The sequence below is a fragment of the Mus musculus genome, chromosome 2 (genome assembly GCF_000001635.26).
Source record: "Mus musculus strain C57BL/6J chromosome 2, GRCm38.p6 C57BL/6J".
NCBI classification, from domain to species: domain Eukaryota; kingdom Metazoa; phylum Chordata; class Mammalia; order Rodentia; family Muridae; genus Mus; species Mus musculus.
The window spans coordinates 112,125,758-112,147,897 of NC_000068.7; the positions used below are offsets into that span (position 1 = coordinate 112,125,758).

A 22,140-nucleotide genomic window follows, 5' to 3' on the forward strand; every position below is an offset into this window, starting at 1 on the left:
AAGGTGCCATGAGGTGCTTAGAAGAAGGTATATCCTTTTATTTTAGGACGAAATGTTCTATAGATGTCTGTTAGAGCCATTTGTTTCATAACTTCTGTTAATTTCACCATGTCTCTGTTTAGTTTCTCTTTCCATGATATGTCCATTGATTAGAGTGGGTGTTGAAGTCTCCCTCTATTATTGTGTGCAGTGCAATGTGTGCTTTCAATGTCTCCTGATTTCTTTCCTAGGTTTTCCATCTCCAGAGTTGTCTCCCTTTGTGATTTCTTTATTGTTTCTACTTCCATTTTTAGATCCTGGATGGTTTTGTTAAATTCTTTCACCTGCTTGGTTGTGTTTTCCCGTAATTTTTTAATGGATTTTTGTGTTTCTTCTTTAAGGACTTCTACCTATTTGTGTTCTCCTGTAATTCTTTAAGGGATATTTATGTTTCCTCTTTAAGGGCATCTACTTGTTACCTGTGTTCTCCTGTATTTTTTTAAGCGAGTTATTAATGTCCTTCTTAAAACCCTCTACCAGCAACAAAGTTTGGAGCTAAGATGAAAGGATGGACCATCCAAAGACTACCCCACCCAGGGATCCATCCCATAATCAGCCACCAAACACAGACAATATTGCATATGCCAACAATATTTTGCTGAAAGGATCCTGATATAGCTGTCTCTTGGGAGGCTATGCCAGTGCCTGGCAAAAACAGAAATACATGCTCACAGTCAGCTATTGGATGGAACACAGGGCCCCCAATGGAGGAGCTACAGAAAGTACCCAAGGAGCTGAAGGGGTCCACAACCCTATAGATGGAACAACAATATGAACTAACCAGTACCCCCAGATCTTGTGTATCTAGCTGCATATGTAGCAGAAGGTGGCCTAGTTGGCCATCATTGGGAAGAAAGGCCCCTAGGTCTTGCAATCTTTATATGCCCCAGTACAGGGGAAAGCCAGGGCCAAGAAGTGGGAGTGGGTGGGTAGGGGAACAGGGTTGGGGGGAGGGTATAGGGAACTTTTGGGATAGCATTTGAAATGTAAATAAAGAAACCATCTAATAAAAAAATTTTTTAAAAATCCTCTACCAGCATCATGAGATATGATTTTAAATCTGAATCTTGCTTTTCCAGTGTTTTGGGGTATCCAGGATTCACTGTGGTGGGAGTTCTGGGTTCTGATGATTTCAAGTATTCTTGGTTTCTATTGGTAAGACTCATGTGTTTGTCTTTTACCATCTGGTAATCTCTGGTGTTAGATGTTCCTTCTGTCTCCGGCTGGAGCTTGTTCCAATTGTGAGTCTGTAAGCCTGTGTCAGCACTCCTGGGAGACCAGAGGGTTATGCCACAGTCCTACCTCCTGGGTGCAGATGTAGGCCTGTAGGACCCTGTCCAGCTGCTCTGTCTCTTCTGCGGCCTGTGCACTACTGGGTGGGCCCATTAAATAGTCACTAGGAAGAAAATGGCGATCTCACCTGAGTCCCAGGGTCAGACACTTTCTTGAGGCAAGCTCTCCTCTGGCAGGGAAGGTGCACAGAGGGCTAAAAACAGCCCATAGTAACAGGGCTGTCCCAGCTGGAGTGCGGCTTCTGTAGCATGTGCAATCCTGAGTGAATGGGCATTAGAGAGTTGCCAGAGAGAAAATGGTGATCTACCCTGAGTCAGGGGGTCAGAGCACTTCCTCAGGTCTTCTTCTTCTATTTCTATTATTCCTCTGTTTGGTCTTTTCATAGTGTCCTAGATTTTTTTTTTTAGATGTTTTATGTCAGTAACATTTTAGACTTCGACCGATGTATTGATTTCTTCAATTATATCTTCTATATCTGAGTTTTTCTCTCCCATTTCTTGTATTTTGTTGGTGATGCTTGTCTATGTACTTATTACCTGCTTAATTTTAGATAGGGCAAAAGCTATGCCTAAATATGAGTGCTAAAACCTAATGTTAGCATGAGCAAATGAAACTAAATATTTGAAGTCACAGAATACCTAATAGAAGCAAAGATCATTGGGTACTATTATTGGTTTTTAAAATAATTTCTAATTACACAGAGTATTTGAATCTATTCTCATTTTTTAATTAAAACATGATTCATATAGGCAAATATGTTTTTATCATAGCCTGTAATCCATGTCCCCTATCTTTCTATATTGAAAAACATCCTATGGTATAGACTCTTCTATACCTTACTTATGCTTCACATTATATGTATTTATCTTTTTACATATAGATGGCTGCACTTTCTTTCCATAGTTTTCAGATTGTGCAAGTAATTTGTTGAAATCTGGCAAGAAGACATATAAAAGTCGGCTATACACAAGTATTCATCTACATGAAATAATATCCATAAGAACTGATAAAGCTATCAAAAGGAATGAATTCCAAAAAAACACAGGCTAATGACATTGCCTTTGGTTACCCTCCAAAGCTACATGGGTAAAGCCTATTGTTGAAGACATCAAATCATTTGGTCACAGAGTATAGATGAATCATTCTTGAACTAAAAAGGAAACCCTCCTGATAGCTGGATTTTAAAATGCCAAAAGATGCTATGTGGTCTCATGAAGATAAAAAAAAAAAAAAATCAATGGTGTTACCCAGTGCTGAACCTTGCATATTGTAATAATGATTGATCAAACAGTGGTATCATGTTGGCACAATTGTTATGTGAGTAACTAAGGGATCTGTGATGAAGTTGAGGCAGGTTTAACAATAGAAATTTACATGCATGCATGAGAGCATAATCCTCCTCAGAAACTCAAGCCTGAGGAGCTCGTGAGTGCTATAGTACAGCTTGCTACTTTACTTCACTCCATGCTTCTGCTTTCACATTAACTTCTAAATAGTTATTTTTATATCCATAGACATGGTCAGAGAAGCTTCTCTTTATAGTGGGCAAAAGCAATTCGGGGATGCATAATTGGTCAAAGCGATAAAATAAAAGACTAAGAGATCAGTCCTAAATGGAGCATCATTATCAATATCCACAACACTGCCAAGGCTCAAAGAAGATTGTAGATGAAGAAGCTGAAAGAATGAAAATCAGAAGAATAAGGCAGAGTGCAATGGAATACTGCCTTCTGAACTTTGTAAAACTGTCATAATCATGAACGTCTAGTTACTTGCACATGTTGAACCCAAGAGTCAGCCAACCAAACTTCAAAAATAGATGGGAAGGATGCTTGTCAGGCCTCATTCCTTACTGAGAAGGCATTGGCAGTTGATAGCTCCTAGGGAAAGTAGAATTTTCTTTTAGGGAATGTTCCCAATGGGTGGTTTCTCATGCTATAGTAGATGGCCCTAAACCCACACAGGAGGCACTAACAAAATTTAGCAAATTATCAAAAAAAAAGAGAGAGAGAGAGATGAAGTTGGGAATTAATCCTGTTTGAGAGTTGAAGGAGAACAATTAAGGGATTTACAGCGCCTAGGAGGAACAATATGAACTAACCAGTAACCCCAGAGTTCCCTGGGACTAAACCACCAATCAAAGAAAACACAATGAGAGACTGCTGCATATGTAGCAGAGGATGGCCTAGTCAGTCATCAATGGGAGGAGAGGCCTTGGTCCTCTGAAGGTTCTATGCCCCAGTACCAACGAATGCCTAGGCCAGGAAGTGGGAGTGGGTAGGTTGGGGATCAGGAGGAGAGGATAGCAGATTTTCAGGGACGAAATGAGGAAAGGGGATAACGTTTGAAATGTAAATAAAGAAAATATATAATTACAAAAAAAGATCAAATTTCATTGAATACATGCAGGAAATTCTTAAGAATGAAAAGTATGGTTAAAAAACAAACAAATATTCCAAGTATGTACTTCCAGAATTCCTATATGTTATTTATTTTTTTAACCTATATTTCTCTGTTTTAAATGTCTTGGTATAGGCTTCCAGCTTCTTTACATCCAAAACTTTAGATGAAAAAAAAAATTCCTTGGGAATTGAGGCTCAGTATTATTATAGTATTTACTTTGTAAATGACTGTAACTTTTTTCTATTTTTGGAAGTGATTGTCTCACCCTCCTAAGCAGAAGAAAATAGATTAAATATTAATATATAGAGACAGAGTGTAGAAAGGCAATTTTTCCACTGAGATTAGTGAAAATGTACTTTACATTCACAAGGCAAGCACTTAAGATATCTTTCTATAACTCAGTAGCTGTTTGAACACTCTCTTCATTGCCATCTTCATTTCTTGATTCCTGAATGTATAGATCACAGGATTCAGAAAAGGGGTGATGACTGCATCAAATATGGCCAGAAATTTATCCAGGTGTACGGAGGGAGTAGGCCATGTATAGACAAATATCAAAGGACCAAAGAATAAAACCACTACTGAGATATGAGCAGAAAGTGTGGACAGGGCTTTAGAGAAACCACCTGAAGAGTGCTTTTGTACAGAGATTATGATGACAATATATGAAACTATCAATATGAAGAAGGAGCCCACAGAGATGAATCCACTATTGGCTGTGACCATGAATTCTAGTTTATGAGTATCTACACAAGCAAGCTTGATGAACCGGGGAAGGTCACAGTAGAAGCTGTCCAACACATTTGGTCCACAAAAAGGTAAGTTTATGACAAAAACCAGCTGAGCCAGAGAGTGTATAAGGCCAACTATCCAAGCAATAACTACAAAGAAGAGACACATTCTTGGGCTCAAAATGGTCAGGTAATGGAGAGGTTTACATATGGCTACATATCTATCAAAAGCCATGGCGATGAGTAAAACCATCTCCACACCACCAATAACATGGATGGAGAAGATCTGAATAACACAACCTGTAAAGGAGATGACTTTGTGCTTTCTGAACAGATCATAAATCATCTTGGGTGAGGTAACAGAAGAAACACCTAAGTCAATGAAGGAGAGGTTAGCCAACAGAAAGTACATTGGAGTGTGTAAGTGAGGGTCTGAAGCCACAGTAAAAATGATGAGTGAGTTTCCCATCATGCTTGCCACATAAAACACAGAGGAGAACACAAAGAGAAGAAGCTGGATGTCCCAGGAGTTGGTGAGTCCAAGAAATACAAACTCTGATACCACAGAGAGGTTTGCTCCCCCCATTAGCATGTATGTCAGTACTACCTGGAGAAGGAAACAGGAAAATATAAATTATATTAATATAATATACCAATAGCTGATATTAATAGAATATATCAAGAAGAAATATGAAATCCTGTTTAAAATCTAACATTAAAACCAAATTAAAGACAGATATATGAAAAATGAACACTGCTTAATATTGAGGAATGAACTTTAAAATAAAAGTAAGTATCGCTTTATACCTGTTAAAGACTCTTTATCCAAAGCTCAGAGTAGATGTAAAAAAAAAAAATAGATCTATCTTTAAGTTGTTGATATGCATATAAACTAAGACTCCATTACAAAAAAATTGTATGAGGCATCCGTAAAATTTCAAAATATGGTAGCTTTGAAATAGCATACACACTTATTAGGCATTGACCATGTTTTCGGAATGGAGAGGAAAGGAGGGAGGGAAAGAGGAACAGAGGGAGGAAGGAACAGAGGGAGGGAGGGAGGGAGGGAGGGAGGGAGGGAGGGAGGGAGGGAGGGAGGGAGGGAGGGAGGGAGAGAGAGAGAGAGGGAAAGGAGGGAGCAGAAAGGAAGGTAAAGAGGGAAGGAAGGATTTTATTAAAGCTACCATGTGATTAAGCAATACTCAGTTTTCCACAACTTATGCAACCTGAGGAAATTACACCATCATATGCAAATGAATTCTTCCCATTTTCCTTGCAACATCACTTACAGTAATCAATACAGAAATATCTAAATTCTCATTGACTTTTGACTGAATAGTATATAAACAGAGACTAACATATAGACACAATGGAATATTCTTCAGTTTTTTTAAAAGAAGGGAATCCTGTTTTGTAAAAATCTGCCTGTTCCTAGGAGTCAATGGTACACATGAAATTAAAGAGACACAAAAGTCAGTACTGGCATTCTCACAATTACATAGAACCCAAAGACACCATGATCAGAAAAGAAGTGAATATATGTTATACCATGTATGTCTTAGGATTTTCCTTCTGTGAATAGCCATCAAAAGCAATGCAAACTTATAAGGACAACATTTAATTAAGGCTGGCTTACAAGCTCAGAGATTCAATCTATTATAATCAAGGCTGGAGCAAGGCAGCATCCAGGCAGGCATGGTACAGGAAGAGCTGAGAGTTCTAGATCTTCATCTAAAGGCCACTAAGAGAAGACTGGCTTCCAGCTTCCAGGCAGTAAGAATGAGGGACTCAAAGTCCATGGCCACAGTGACACACTTTCTCCAACAAGGCCACACCTCCTGCAACAAAGCCAATCTTCATATAGTGCTGCTCCCTGAGCCAAGCATATTCAAACACTAAAATGGGAAGAAAAAAAATATAACTGGAAAGTGGAAAGAGAAGATGTTGGTTAAAAGATACAGATATTCTGCTAGGATCCTCTGTTTCTGAAGATCCATCATGGATCATCATAACTGTGGTTGACTGTGTTTCATACATTGAGTGCTGTGCTCAATGTTTGAAATGAGATTGTCAATGTTCTCACAGGAAATAAATGTATGAGACGTCTAAGTTGTTTGGTTTAATTGTTTCACAATGCACATACACATCAAAACATCACACTGGATTCTACATAGAAATAAGAGTCAGTCATTAGTAGGTTATATCTTAATAAAACTGGAGAGAGGAAACCACCTAGGAATCGTGAAAAGTTGGCCAACCACACAGGGAAGTGGGTGGCACTTTGCAGTGTTATCATATTATGTCTCTGAATTTCAAGTTCCTCTGTTTCCCTCACAGTGGGTACAGATATATTCCTTTTGAGAGAGAAGGCTGGCCAACAGGGAAATAATTGATTTTTGTTTCAAGATTAATTTACAGCCTGCTCCACACATGAAAACAACCTCCTTTTGAAGTCCAGTAACACAATCTTATGCTGGCAAATAAGCCCTTCTTCCACGCTCATACTTCTGGAAGACAGAGAACATCAAGGTTTATTAAATGAATAACCAAACTATGAGGTCTTTGTATTATTAGCATTTATTATTTATTTTAAGTTTGAGATTATAATCCAGTTATATCACTTTTCTTAATCCTTTTCTCCATCAAGCCCTCCTGTACACATCTTCTTGCTCTCTTTTAAACTCATGGCTCTTTTTATTTTTTTCTGCTATCCCTAAAATTGACTAAATCTTTTATAATACTAACCAAATACTAAAAAACATATTGAACACAAATGTCATGGCATATGTGTATTTGTATTCTCTGAAAGAATTAACAAGTGAGGTGTAAGCCTTTCTGTAACTGTCAGTTCCCAGTGTGCATTATGTCAGACACAGAAATCGTAGGTGCTTAGAAATATTTCTATCATAACACAACTAAAATGCCTCAATTTAAACTCAAGACATTGGTCCATGGAACAGTAGGGGTAAGTTAGAATCACTACGCTGGAGTACACAGTATGTGCCTGGAAAACAACAATCTAAAAGGAACAATGTAGTTAACTACATTATGTTCCAACAACATATTTTATTATAGTTACTTAGTGAAGAAACATAATACAATAAACATGATATGAGCTTTGAATTCTGGTCAAAAAATTACCATGTGGTTCATCCACCATCAAATTAGTAGTAGGTATAAGACCCTGACTCTCAGTCTGTTTGTCTATTGAACATATTTTTAAATCAAAGATTTTATAATACAATTAGTAATAACATAATTAAAGAACATAATCACATATCCAGCATGTAAGTATTCCATATAAAACTGTTTGGTAAAAGTTAATCTTATTTTATATTTTCCATTTGCACATGAATGATCTGGACTCATGGTATAAAAGAATGAATAGAAACAAAGTATTAGCAAGCTGTGAGTATCAAAAAACTTCACTGAAAGACATTCCAAAATATATTAACTTTTCTTTTAATAAGAGATTTTTCAAAATATAAGGGGCTCCTATTTGACAATATATAATATCCATATTATTTATGTTTAAGTAAAACATAAACTTAAATCTGAAATTATTTGCTTTCAAAGAACATTTGTGTGCCTCTTTAAGTGTTTGCTACAAATCTAACTCATTAAAATCGCTTCCCAAATAGACCATAATGTCCATAAACCTAAAGACTGCAACATTCTTCTAGCCAATGTGCCACAGAACTCATAAACACAGAACATGATATGAAGTTTTGTTGAAACATAAAAAGGACATCTTAATGCTTAAAATAATAAAAATGTGTTATTATGTAGTCAAAGAAGATACAGAAATCGACTGACCATAATTATAAAGTGATAATTAAAATTATGGGATTATAGATGTAAAGATTTGGAGAAAAAGTAGAAATAAGTGAGATTAAAAGAAAATCTAAAAACATTCCTGGGGAAATTGAATAGCATGTGTACAACTATGAGGAGAAAAAGAAACCAGATAGCTTTAGAAAAATTATGGATAATTTATGGGGAATGACAAGCATAGATTTTTCAGAGCTATCCTTTAGAAACTATGTAATTTTAACAATAATATATAGTAACTTCAGTTATGTTATACATAAGAATATATTGGCATATGCTCATTACACATAGTGATAGGTTTTTAGCAAGTGTCAATGACACTCTTCACACTGGAACACTTCCAATAACCTTAATTCTGTTCTAGAGATGATCAGAATATGCCCAACTCTTTTAAAAGTCAATAGATAGGAAAATATAACTTTTATGATTTCAGTTTTTGTATCAATAAATACTTCTTATTTTTCAACTAGAAGAGGCTAAGATTATTCATGAATCATCAGAGAATTGAATAGGTAATTATCAGGTATGCTAAATAAAAAATATTATAAAGCTATTTGGTGTTTACTTATGCCTTTTACATTTCCCCAGGTAACAAGATACTTCAGCTCAACCTAAAAATCAACAATATTTCTTGTAATAAAATAGCAATGTTTATAAAGTTTTTACAAGTAGATCTGTGCTGTTCAGTTGATTTTGCTAAATGCTATCTATTTGCTTTAGACTTGCTCAACTAGTTTAATATATAACTCAAATTCATAGCAATTCTAAAAGCAGTCATATCAATAAATAAATCACTATTCTTATTGCTGAATTTCCTTCCAGTGACCATTTACCTGCATAGAGTGAACACGAACCTCATGGATCCAGATTTCTCTGTTCTCCAACATATAAAGTGGCTGTGATATCAAAATATATGAGTATATAAAACTAATCATATATTAGTAGCCAATGACCAATGCAGTTTTAAAATGCTTGTAGTTTGGGGACTTTTTCCCTGGAGGACCACCTGATTCATTCAGTGCAACCAAAGAATTTCAGATCTCATTAGACCGTAATAGAAATATAACAGGAAGCAATAATGGGAAGTGTTTTATCATTGTATAATTTTGTTGTATGTATTTATAAATAGTGTAATTAATTTCTAAAAGTAGGTAATTATTGACTAAAAATAAGTATACACCAAAGAAACTCCAAAAGTTGCTTTAACAATCTCCTTTAATAAATAAAAATATATTTGACTTCCTTTTAATATCGTATATAACTATAGATTTCTACATAAATTAATTGTACAAAGCTTCATTCTAAATACTAACATTTGAAAGTGAAAAAACTGAAAACAATAGTAAATTTAGAAATTATGCTATACCAAAAAAGTTAAATTTTTGAATTTAAAGCCATTTAAAAGAACGCTCACATTGTTATATAATTAAAGATAGTCAAAAAACACTGCACTTCTCAGAACACCTGAAAAAATGTTCAACCACTTTAATCATCAGAGAAATGCAAATCAAAACAATCCTGAGATTCCACCTCACGCCAGTCAGAATGGCTAAGATAAAAAATTCAGGTGACAGCAGATGCTGGCAAGGATATAGAGAAAGAGGAACACTCCTCCATTGCTGGTGGGATCACAAGCTGGTACAACCACTCTGGAAATTAGTTTGGAGGTTCCTCAGAAAATTGGACACAGTACTACCAGAAGATCCAGAAATACCAGTCCTGGGCATATACCCAGAAGGTGTTACAACTTGTAATAAGGATACATGCTCCACTATGTTCATAGCAGCCTTATTTATAATAGCCAGAAACTGGAAAGAATCTAGATGTCCCTCAATAGAAGAATGGATACAGAAAATGTGGTACATTTACACAATGGAGTATTACTCAGCTATTAAAAACAATGAATTTATGAAATTCTTAGGCAAATGGATGGATCTAGAGGATATCATCCTGAGTAAGGTAACCCAATCACAAAAGAACACACATGATATGCACTCACTGATAAGTGCATATTAGCCCAGTTACTTAGAACACCCAAGATACAATTTGCAAAATACATGAAACTCAAGAAGGAAGACCAAAGTGTGAATACTTCGTTCCTTCTTAGAATGGAGAACAAAATAACCATGGAAGGAGTTACAGATTCAAAGTTCAGAGCAGAGCCTGAAGGAATGACCATCCAGAGACTGCCCCACTTGGGGATCTATCCCATAAACAACCACAAAATCCAGACATTAGGCAGATACCAACAAGAGCCTGTTGACAGGAGCCTGATATAGATGTCTCCTGGGAGGTTCTGCCACTACCTGGAAAATACAGAAATGGATGCTCACAGTCATCCATTGTATGGAGCACAAGGTTCCCAATGAAGGAACCAGAGAAAGTACCCACGGAGCTAAAGGGGTCTGAAGTCCCACAGGAGGATCATCAATATGAACTAAGCAGTACCCCCAGAGCCAATCAAAGAAGACACATGGTGGAACTTGTAACTCTAGCTATATATATAGCAGAGGATGGCCTACTCAGTCATCAATGGGAGGAGAGGCCCTTGGTCCTGTGAAGACTCTATGTATAGGGGGATGTGAGTTCCAGGAATGAGAGTGGGTGAGTTGGGGAGCAGAGGGAGGGGAGAGGGGATTTTCAGAGGGGAAATTAGGAAAAGGGATAACATTTGAAATGTAAATAAAGAAAATATCTAAACAAATAAAAATAAAAAAGAAATTAAAAAAACTGCACATATAAAAATGAACAGCAAAACAGCATACAGTATGGATTTCCTCCTTTGGGGTCACCTTCAATCCAAACACAGCTGGTTAGCTCTGTAACAACAGGTCATTATTGCATGAGGAAACCAATCTTACATAGCAGACCAATATTGTAGCTCATAACATTCAAGCTGGGTAAGACTGTTGATGCCTTTATTCTCCTAGCAGCCTCCATAAAATCATCTCTCACTGTGAAACCTAAGTACATGGAGTAACCTTTCAACCTAATTCCAGTTTCATTTCTCTATATTGTTCAAGCAAGGTATACTGACTGGGGGCTTCTAGGACCTTTCTGGCCAACAATCCGCAAGAAGGTACCCTATGCTTGGTTTGCATTTTTGTGAAATCATTTCTTTTTTGGCTTAATATTAAGTTTTTGTGTGTTTTGACTATTGATTCTCTTTAAGACGTAGATAGGTCAAAGCTCTCCCATTCTGGGTTCTGCATCTTCACTCTGTATAGAAACTATATATTTGATTTAGTTCCATTTCTTCTACTACTCTAATTTTTCCTTTGCTATAGAGATCATATTTTAAAATTCAATGCCTGTGTATATATCTTGAATATATATATATATCATATTTTCCTCTATAAGTTTCAATTGTTAAATTAATGCCTTTCGTTCATTTTAAATTGATTTTTTTACAAATGAAAAAAACTTGATCTACTTCAAGTATTCTTCATGGAGATATCTAGTTTTTCAAGCACTGCTTATTTAAAAAAAATAGGGAGCAATATTTCTTTTATTTTATTTTTTGGTTATTTTATTTATTTACATTTCAAATGTTGTCCCCCTTCCCTGTCTCCCTGCTTCAAACCTCCCATCCCATCCCGCCTCCCCTTTGCCTCTATGAGGGTGCTCCCCAACCCAACCACCCACTCCCACCTCACCGCTCTAGCATCCCCATGCACTCGAGTATCAAGCCTCCACAGGAACAAGGGCCTCCCCATTGATGCCAGATAAGGCAATCCTCTGCTACATATGTAGCTAGTGCCATGGACCCATCCATGTATACTCTTTGGTTGGTGGTTTAGTCCCTAGGAGCTCTGGGAGTTCCAGTTAGTTGATATTGGTGTTCTTCAATCCCCCTCAGTTCCTTGAGTCCTTCCCCTAACTCTTTCATTGGGGTTCCCAGGCTCAGTTCAATGAATGGCTGTAAGCATCCACATCTGTCTTAGTTAGGTGCTGACAAAGCCTCTCAGAGAATAGCTATACCAGGCTCCTGTCAATAAGCACTACTTGGCCTCTGCAATAGTGTCAGGGTTTGGTGTCTGCAGATGGGATGCATCCCTAGGTGGGGCAGCCTGTGGATGGCCTTTTCTTCAAGCTCTGCTCCATTTTTTTGTCCCTGTGTTTCCTATAAACAGGAACAATTCTGGGTTATTTTTTTTAGATGGGTAGGTGACCCCATCCCTCAACTGGGGGCCATGCCTATCTACTGGAAGTGGTCTCTCCAGGTTCTATCTCCCCTTTGTTGGGTATTTCGATTAATGTCATCCCTGTTGGGTCCTGGGAATCTCTCACTTCCCTGGCATCTGGGACTTTTTAGTGGTTCCTCACCCCACCCCACCCCCACTGCTACATATTTCTGCTCATTTTCTTGACCCTCTGGACTTCTCTCTCTTCCCATACTTGATCCTTCCCCCCTTTTTTTCCCTCCCCCTCCTTACCACGTATTAAAGAGGCTTCTTTCCAGGGTGTTTTCACCACCACTATTGAGAATATTTGCTGTTCTATAAATAGATGGATGATAGATAGATAGATAGATAGATAGATAGATAGATAGATAGATAGATAGATAGATAGATGGATCTATTCATATACCTGAAAATAGAATTATTTTTACTTCTTCCACATTAATACAATGTTATCTCTCAAGCTTTTGTAGAAAGCTGATCATACTCTCAAGTATATTTTTTTATTTCTAGGTTTTTTCAGGAATTAGCTTTAAGATGGGATGTTATATTTTCAAAGACAATTTTCATGTTCGCAAATTATAAGTTGTTCATATTATAATTCCTTTGGATTTCTTTTCAGTGCCATTTTTTTACATTTTTGCTTCTTGAACAAAAAGAACAAATTGGTTAAAATTTCCTTTGTTGTGTCCTTCTCTAGTTTTAATATTAGGATAATACTAACTTTGAACAAGGATCTGAAAATGTTCTTGCCATTTATGTTTTATAAAATAGTCTGAAACACATTGGTATTAGGCCTTCAATAATGGAATTATAGGATACATCAGTGAATTCCCCTGGCTTTGTGCATTTCATAGATGGGAAATTCTTTATTGCTTCAATCTCATTGCCCAGATATTTACCTAGGTTGTAGGCACCCTCCAGGTTTAATGTCAGTAGGTCTGGCATCCCTAAATATTTTGTCATCCTATATTTTCTAGTGTATTGGAATATATATTTTCAGAATATTTCCTACAGTTTCTGTATATATATTTCTTATCTAAAATGTGGTCAAATAATTGAGTGCTAATTTCTAAGTGGAAGAGGTATTGTTATGTCACAAAGTTTTCTACCAACTCTTTGTGACCATATTTAACAACAGTTATGTACATTCTATCATTTTCCTAAAGAAATGTTTCCTATGTTTCTATAATTTCCATCATTCTTCAGATATTACTGTTCCAAGATAATTCCTATAACAACATACAATTGTCAAACTTCAAGGCCACTGCCACATTCTCCTATAACCTAAATTGTGAAGGAAAGCAAGAAGTAGCATCCAATGTAGAACATATAGCCAATACTTAATAAATTCTTTCTTTCTACTAGTTACAATGCATTGTAATTTTAATAATTCAGCAATTGATATGATTATGTAAGCATCTTATTGACATTCCAATATTATTTGAGGAATCTCCACATATTCACTTAGCATCTAAACTAGTCTTTATTTCCACCAACTCTGTATGAGTTTCCATTACTTTGCATCTCATAAAAATTGGTGATCATTTATCTGTGTACTGATAGAAACAGTATTTTATCTAAATACACTGTTGTTAAATATGGTCACAGAGAGTTGGTAGAAAACTTTGTGACATAGCAATACCTCTTCTACTTAGGAATTATCACTCAATTATTTGACCATATTTCAGATAAGAACTATATAAAACCTAAGTTCTGGACTTGGGACTGTAAGGAACTGGAAGACATAGATTGCCAAAGTGAATGACAGCTTGGCCTACCCTTGTTTCTTATTTAATGAGTCTTCATTGCTAATTCTTGAATTAGTAGTTGACTTTTTGTCTAGCATCTCTGCCTCTTAGATTTCTGAGGTGTTGGCTTTCTCATCAGTTACTTTAATCACTCATTCTGGGGCAAAAATTATTCTGAACATCTATGTATGAGCTGCTTTTGTTCTTTATGTCTTTTGTCCTTTTTATTCCCTGGGTGACAGTGTAGACTCAGTGGACCAAACTAATTAGAAGCTTTTTACTTGGGAAAAACAACATAAAGCTCTTTGTTTTGGAAAAGGTGATGCTCTCAGTCAGAATGTGAAGTTATCCTCCCCCAAACCTGGAGAACTTCCCCACTTAAAGCACTACCACGTAAATAAAACACGAGTGTGAACACATAGTTCATAACAAAGCAGACATCAGTTCAACCTACCTATGGACAGAGGGTCTGCCTACAACTATTGGTCATAAATTATTTGACCTCATATTAAGCTACAATTTATTCTTGACATGTTTCCTTTGTATGTTGTAGAAGCAGAGAGAAGAGGATCAAATGAGCATGTGTGACGTTTGCTCATGCTTTTGGAGAAGATGTTCAGGAGGCTCCAAGCTGGTTATAAAAGAAAGGTAGAATACTTATCACAAAAAGGCATTACATGGGAAAAGTGCATAATATTTTCATATTTTATGTTCCATATTCCCTTCTTATTTTTCTTACCCTTTTAGTTTTTTATAACTATATTTTCTACTGTTATTAGCTTCTGTGCTTCGTAGTTTTCATTCCTGCCACTTAACAGTTTTTCCTTTAGGGAATTAAAAGTTCTCACGTGATTGAAGTTTCTCATTTTCTCTTAGTTCTTTGAGAGAGTGGTTCCCATCAACTGAGGACAGATTCAGTTGACTAACTCAGGGAAGAGCTTCATTATCTTTTTCACAAACGAGACTGACATGTTTATTCTTCAGAGTTGTTTCTGGAGCTCATGGTAAAGTTGTATATTTATCTTCTTTTGTATTTTGGGGGGCAGCCAATCAGGTCATTGGGTCCCAGACTGACCCTGAATATAATTTTCATGGAAAGATCAGAGACTTTTAGGGTACTATTTATTGGCAATTGATAGATCCTAGGAAAGGAAGTGTAGAAAAGCAAATACCCCCACTTGTCTGCGCTTTAGTGAGCACACCAGCCTCTAAAAAAGAGAACTTCAGGCACATAGTTACACATGTGGACCTGATTAAAATCTGGGGTGTCACAAAACAAAACAAAACAAAACAAATATATATATATATATATATTAACATTAAAAGAATTTGTTGGCTGTGTGAATGGGATGGGTGGAATATGATAAGGGATGGGGATGAGTGGTCAGTAAGCATTGTACACATGTATAAAATTATCTAAGAAAGAATTTAATTAAGGAAAAGGCACTAGTTTAACTGAGAAAATATTTTTAATATTTTTGATATTTTTTCATTTATGAAAATATTGAAAAACTAGGAAAACAAGATGTATCAGTAATTTAAACAAAATAAATTCCAGAAAAAATTAAGGAAGTAAGGCATAGGAGCTGAAAGCACAAATTCCAGGGAAGGAACTAATTTCTCATGTGGAAGGTAGTGAGGACAAGAACCTGTACAGCTTGTTTGACTCACCTTAGATGTTCAAGTACTTTGCTTCTATTTTTTCCTCTCTTAGTTGTAAACTATAATAGTAAATTTAGGTTTAAATGATCAACTCACCCTAAATATGTAAGCATAGAAAAGTTCTGTACCTCATCTCTCTGTGATTCTGTATGATACCACTGTAAAACACCAGGTTGTTTTAGTTTCTTGTATTTGGCTCATTACTTTATAATCAAGAAAACTCTTTTGCATAAATATTAATTTCCCCTCTTGTGCCCTTCAGGTGATAGTCAACTCATGGTCAAACTTGCACAAGTTGATGGATGGAGGAAATCACTCAGTGGTATCAGAATTTTTGTTACTAGGCCTCACCAATTCATGGAGAATTCAGATTCTCCTTTTTCTGTTCTTCACAGTATTTTATGTGGCAAGTATGCTGGGGAACCTGCTCATTGTGCTCACAATCATCTCAGACCACCACCTGCACTCCCCCATGTACTTCCTGCTGGCAAACCTCTCCTTCATTGATACAGGTGTGTCCAGCATCGCTACTCCAAAGATGATTTATGACCTCTTCAGGAAGCACAAAGTCATCTCCTTGAACGGATGCATCACTCAGATGTTCTTCATCCACACTGTTGGGGGAACAGAGATGGTGTTGCTCATAGTCATGGCCTATGACAGGTACATTGCTATCTGTAAGCCCCTCCACTACCTGACCATCATGAGTCTCAGAATGTGCATTGTTCTTTTGGCTCTTGCTTGGATCATTGGCCTTATCCATTCTGTGGCCCAATTGGCTTTTGTTGTAAATTTACCCTTTTGTGGAGCTAATAAAATGGACAGCTTTTACTGTGATTTTCCTCGGTTCATCAAACTCGCATGTACAGACACATACAGACTGGAGTTCCTGGTCACTGCCAACAGTGGTTTCATCTCCATGGCCACCTTCTTCATCCTGATTGTGTCTTACATCTTCATCCTGGTCACAGTTCGTAAACACTCCTCAGGTGCTTCCTCCAAGGCCCTCTCCACTCTCTCAGCTCACATCACTGTGGTCGTTTTCTTCTTTGGTCCTTGCATTATTGTCTATGTGTGGCCTTTCCCGACTTTACCCATAGATAAATTTTTAGCAATTTTCGATGCCATTATCACTCCTTCTATGAATCCTGTCATCTATACACTGAGAAATAAGGAAATGAAGGTTGCAATGAGGAGACTCTTTGCTAGGGCTTTAAGTTTCATTGACAGCTTAAGAGATTCAAATTGAAGTTAAACATTCTGGAGGATAAAACATTTTTATTCTGTACTGAGTAGACTTCTTTAGACAAATATACATGCAAACAATGTTGAATAGACTCAGCATGTTGTATGTACATTTTATATAGTATGTATACATGTGTGTGTGTGTGTATAATTTATATGTACATGTGAAAATAGTAAAAGAACTGAACCCTTGAATTTGGTATGGAAGAGTTGTCAGACATGAGAGGGATACAAAGGAGAAAATGGAAGAAATAAATAATGTAGTTGTAGCTTAATTAAATATATATTTTATTAAATATTTTTAATTTACAAAAAAACTATTTGAAAAGTCTCTTCAACTTAATGTTTTAAATATCTACTGTGCAGTGCTTCTTCAAGTATTCTCTGCAGACCTGATCATGTTTTGCTAAAGAATTTCTGGTTTCTGAAAGTACTGAAAAGCAGTAAATCGAACCTAAAATATGATTTCTGTCAGATGCCATATGAAAGTGACAACAACTGCTGAAATCTCACACACTGAACATGCTTTGTTATCATCACAAATGATGGAAACTTCTCTTTGGCACTGGTCCTCAGAGACAGAGATAGCTCTTTCTAATCTGCACAACCACCTTAATTCATGCCTTGTGAAATGCTCAGTATCTGTACAGCAACAGGAATATACAAAATAAAGATCTTTAGCTGGATGAATTCAAGAATTCAAGACTTTTATCATCTGAATTAGTTAATGGCAGGCAGATTTGACTATTTCTAGCAGTTTTACATGTAGTTATAATTGAAAAGTAAGCTTTGTGGTCAATTACAGAGGAAAAAATCTAATAATTTTAGATAGTACATATTTTTGAGACTAGAAGATGTAGGTTAATATTGCACATATGTATATGAAAAATATTACACTCCCTCTTTTTCTAGTTTTTTTTTGCAAAGAAATATGTGCAACCTGTAAGTCATTATAAATGTTTTTAAATATTTTCTAGCTAAAATGTGAAAATACTGATTTAGTAGTAAACTACAAAATAATAATATTTTATAAACCTTGTTTAGAACTATATAAGAAGAAAAATGAAGAAATTATAATATAAAAAGCATGACAAACTATTAATAAATAGATGTATAAAATGAGGAAGAAATGGATTATGCTTTTCATATAATATATTGTTTACTTTACATATACTTGTTATAATTAATACAAAATTTAGGGAGAGTATCTCCCAACTTATGTTACCAATGATTCAAACCAGGTGTCACCTGAATATACTGAATTTTCAAGTTTGGGTTACACAACTGATATAAAGCAGACCTGTCATGTATGGACTCCCAAATTACCTACAGCTCTTCTTGCAAAAAATCTATGAGAAAGACAGAAGAAAAGCAATGCTAAGAGCTTCAAACAGTATCTTTCATTAATGTCTTGCACAAACACTCCATTGACTCTCAGCTACAGTATCAGAGCATCATGAACTAGAAAACAGCTGCACTGACAAAATTTTTTAGAGACAATTTTTTCAAAACCCCTCTGAAATATCCTCCAAAGGCTCAATGCTGGCTTCTGTCTTGAACTTCAGGAAATAATAAGGAAAGAGAAATTACATGTATAGCATACTAATAAGATTGTCACTTTCCTATAGAGCGCTGGCTCTTCTGCTTGCCTTGATCTTGGCATAACTAATCCGTCTTAGTTGCAAAGGAAACCTAGATTCTGCTCCTTCTTTTCTAGACTCTGCATTTTATTTTGTTCTGGTTTAGTTGCTGTCAGCTTTAGTTTCTTATTTTGCATACAAACACGTATAGACATACACACACACAGGCCCACACATAACACAAACACATACATATACATACACACACATACATATATACACACACAAACACAGTCACACACATACACACATAACCACATTCATATAAATGACTATGTATGATAAATGACACACTGGATTTTTTTTCTCTTTTTTCTTTTTTTTAATATTATTTTTATTACATATTTTCCTCAATTACATTTCCAATGCTATCTCAAAAGTCCTTCATACCCTCCCCCACTTCCCTACCCACCCATTCCCATTTTTTGGCCCTGGCATTACCCTGTACTGGGGCATATAAAGTTTGCATGTCCAATGGGCCTCTCTTTCCAGTGATGGCCAACTAGGCCATCTTTTGATACATATGCAGCTAGAGTCAAGAGCTCCGAGGTACTGGCTAGTTCATAATGTTGTTGTACCTACAGGGTTGCAGATCTCTTTAGCTCCTTGGATACTTTCTCTAGCTCCTCCATTGGGGGCCCTGTGATCCATCCAATAGTTGACTGTGAGCATCCACTTCTGTGTTTGCTAGGCTCCGGCCTAGTCTCACAAGAGTCAGCTATATCAGGGTCTTTTCAGCAAATGCTTGCTAGTGTATGCAATGGTATCATCGATTGGAGGCTAATTATGGGATGGATCCCTGGATATGGCAGTCTCTAGATGGTCCATCCTTTCGTCTCAGCTCCAAACTTTGTCTCTGTAACTCCTTCCATGGGTGATTGTTTCCAATTCTAAGAAGGGGCAAAGTGTCCACACTTTGGTCTTCGTTCTTTTTCAGTTTCATGTGTTTTGCAAATTGTATCTTATTATCCTGAGCTTTTGTCCCCACCGGCAAGAACACGCTCAGGACAACCGGAATCTTCTGCTGCAAAAGCTTTATTGCTTACTTCTTCAGGAGCAAGAGGAGAAGAGGGACGAATGGCAAAACCCCGTCCCTTTTATGGAGGATTGTCCTCCGCCTCAGACGTGTTGCTCCCTGATTGGCTGCAGCCCATCGACCGAGTTGTTGTCACGGGGAAGGCAGAGCACATGGAGTGGAAAACTACCCGGTACATGTGCAGATTATTTGTTTACTACTTAGAACACAGGATGTCGGCGCCATCTTGTAATGGCGAATGTGAGGGCAGCTCCTCACATCTTATATCTTGGGTATACTAAGTTTCTGGGCCTAATATCCACATATCATTTGAGTTCTTTTGTGATTGTGTTACCTCACTCAGGATGATGCCCTCCAGGTCCATCCATTTGCCTAGGAATTTTATAAATTCATTCTTTTTAATAGCTGAGTAGTATTACATTGTGTAAATGTACAACATTTTTTGTATCCATTCCTCTGTTGAGGGACATCTGGGTTCTTTCCAGCTTCTGGCTATTATAAATAAGGCTGCTATGAACATAGTGGAGCATGTGTCCTTCTTACCAGTTGGGATATCTTCTGGATATATGCCCAGGAGAGGTATTGCGGGATCCTCCGGTAGTACTATGTCCAATTTTCTGAGGAACCACCAGACTGATTTCCAGAATGGTTGTACAAGCTTGCAATCCCACCAACAATGGAGGAGTGTTCCTCTTTCTCCACATCCTCGTCAGCATCTGCTGTCACTTGAATTTTTGATCTTAGCCATTCTGACTGGTGTGAGATGGAATCTCAGGGTTGTTTTGATTTGCATTTCTCTAATGATTAAGGATGTTGAACATTTTTTCAGGTATTTCTCAGCCATTCGGTATTCCTCAGGTGAGAATTCTTTGTTTAGCTCTGAGCCCCATTTTTAATGGGGTTATTTGATTTTCTGGAATCCACCCTCTTGAGTTCTTTATATATATTGGATATTAGTCCCCTATCTGATTTAGAATAGGTAAAGATCATTTCCCAATCTGTTGATAGCCTTTTTTGTCTTATTGACAGTGTCTTTTGCCTTGCAGAAGCTTTGCAGTTTTATGAGGTCCCATTTGTCAATTCTCGATCTTACATACAGCATAAGCCATTGCTGTTCTATTCAGGAATTTTTCCCCTGTGCCCATATCTTCAAGGCTTTTCCCCACTTTCTCCTCTACAAGTTTCAGTGTCTCAGGTTTTATGTGAAGTTCCTTGATCCACTTAGATTTGACCTTAGTACAAGGAGAGAGGAATGGATCGATTCGCATTCATCTACATGATAACAACCAGTTGTGCCAGCACCATTTGTTGGAAATGCTGTCTTTCTTCCACCGGATGGTTTTAGCTCCCTTGTCGAAGATCAAGTGACCATAGGTGTGTGGGTTCATTTCTGGGTCTTCAATTCTATTCTATTGGTCTACTCTTCTGTCACTATACCAGTACCATGCAGTTTTTATCACAATTGCTCTGTAGTAAAGCTTTAGGTCAGGCATGGTGATTCTACCAGAGGTTCTTTTATCCTTGAAAAGAGATTTTGCTATCCTAGGTTTTTTGTTATTCCAGATGTATTTGCAGATTGCCCTTTCTAATTTGTTGAAGAATTGAGTTGGAATTTTGATGGGGATTGCATTGAATCTGTAGATTGCTTTTGGCAAGATAGCCATTTTTACAATGTTAATCCTGCCAATCCATGAGTATGGGAGATCTTTCCATCTTCTGAGATCTTCTTTAATTTCTTTCTTCAGAGACTTGAAGTTCTTATCATACAGATCTTTCACTTCCTTAGTTAGAGTCACGCCAAGGTATTTTATATTATTTGTGACTATTGCAGCTATTAAAAAGAATGAATTTATGAAATTCCTAGGCAAATGGATGGACCTGTAGGGCATCATCCTGAGTGAGGTAACCCAATCACAAAAGAACTCACATGATATGTACTCACTGATAAGTGGATATTAGCCCAGAAACTTAGAATACCCACGATACAAGATACGATCTGCAAAACACATGAAACTCAAGAAGAACGAAGACCAAAGTGGGGACACTTTGCCCCTTCTTAGAATTGAAAACAATCACCCATGGAAGGAGTTACAGAGACAAAGTTTGGAGCTGAGATGAAAGGATGGACCATCTATAGACTGCCATGTATGGGGATCCATCCCATAATCAGCTTCCAAATGCTGACACCATTGCATACACTAGCAATATTTTGCTGAAAGGACCCAGATATGGCTGTCTCTTGTGAGACTATGCCGGGGCCTGGCAAACACAGAAGTGAGTGCTCACAGTCAGCTATTGGATGGATCACATGGCCCCCAATGGAGGAGC

The 22,140-nt window shown here is 36.9% G+C and overlaps 2 protein-coding genes across 2 annotated transcripts; one reads left to right on the top strand and one right to left on the bottom strand.

The window, feature by feature from the left end:
* Nucleotides 1–4,113: 4,113 nt before the first annotated feature.
* On the bottom strand, nt 4,114–5,058 carry Olfr1316 (olfactory receptor 1316). The gene has a single exon (NM_146742.2). The coding sequence runs from the start codon at nt 5,056–5,058 to the stop codon at nt 4,114–4,116; it is 945 nt and encodes a 314-aa protein (NP_666953.1).
* An 11,131-nt stretch (nt 5,059–16,189) lies between these two features.
* On the top strand, nt 16,190–17,140 carry Olfr1317 (olfactory receptor 1317). Its single transcript, NM_146448.1, has one exon. It carries the CDS (start codon nt 16,190–16,192, stop codon nt 17,138–17,140), a length of 951 nt encoding a protein of 316 aa, NP_666659.1.
* Nucleotides 17,141–22,140: the final 5,000 nt, after the last annotated feature.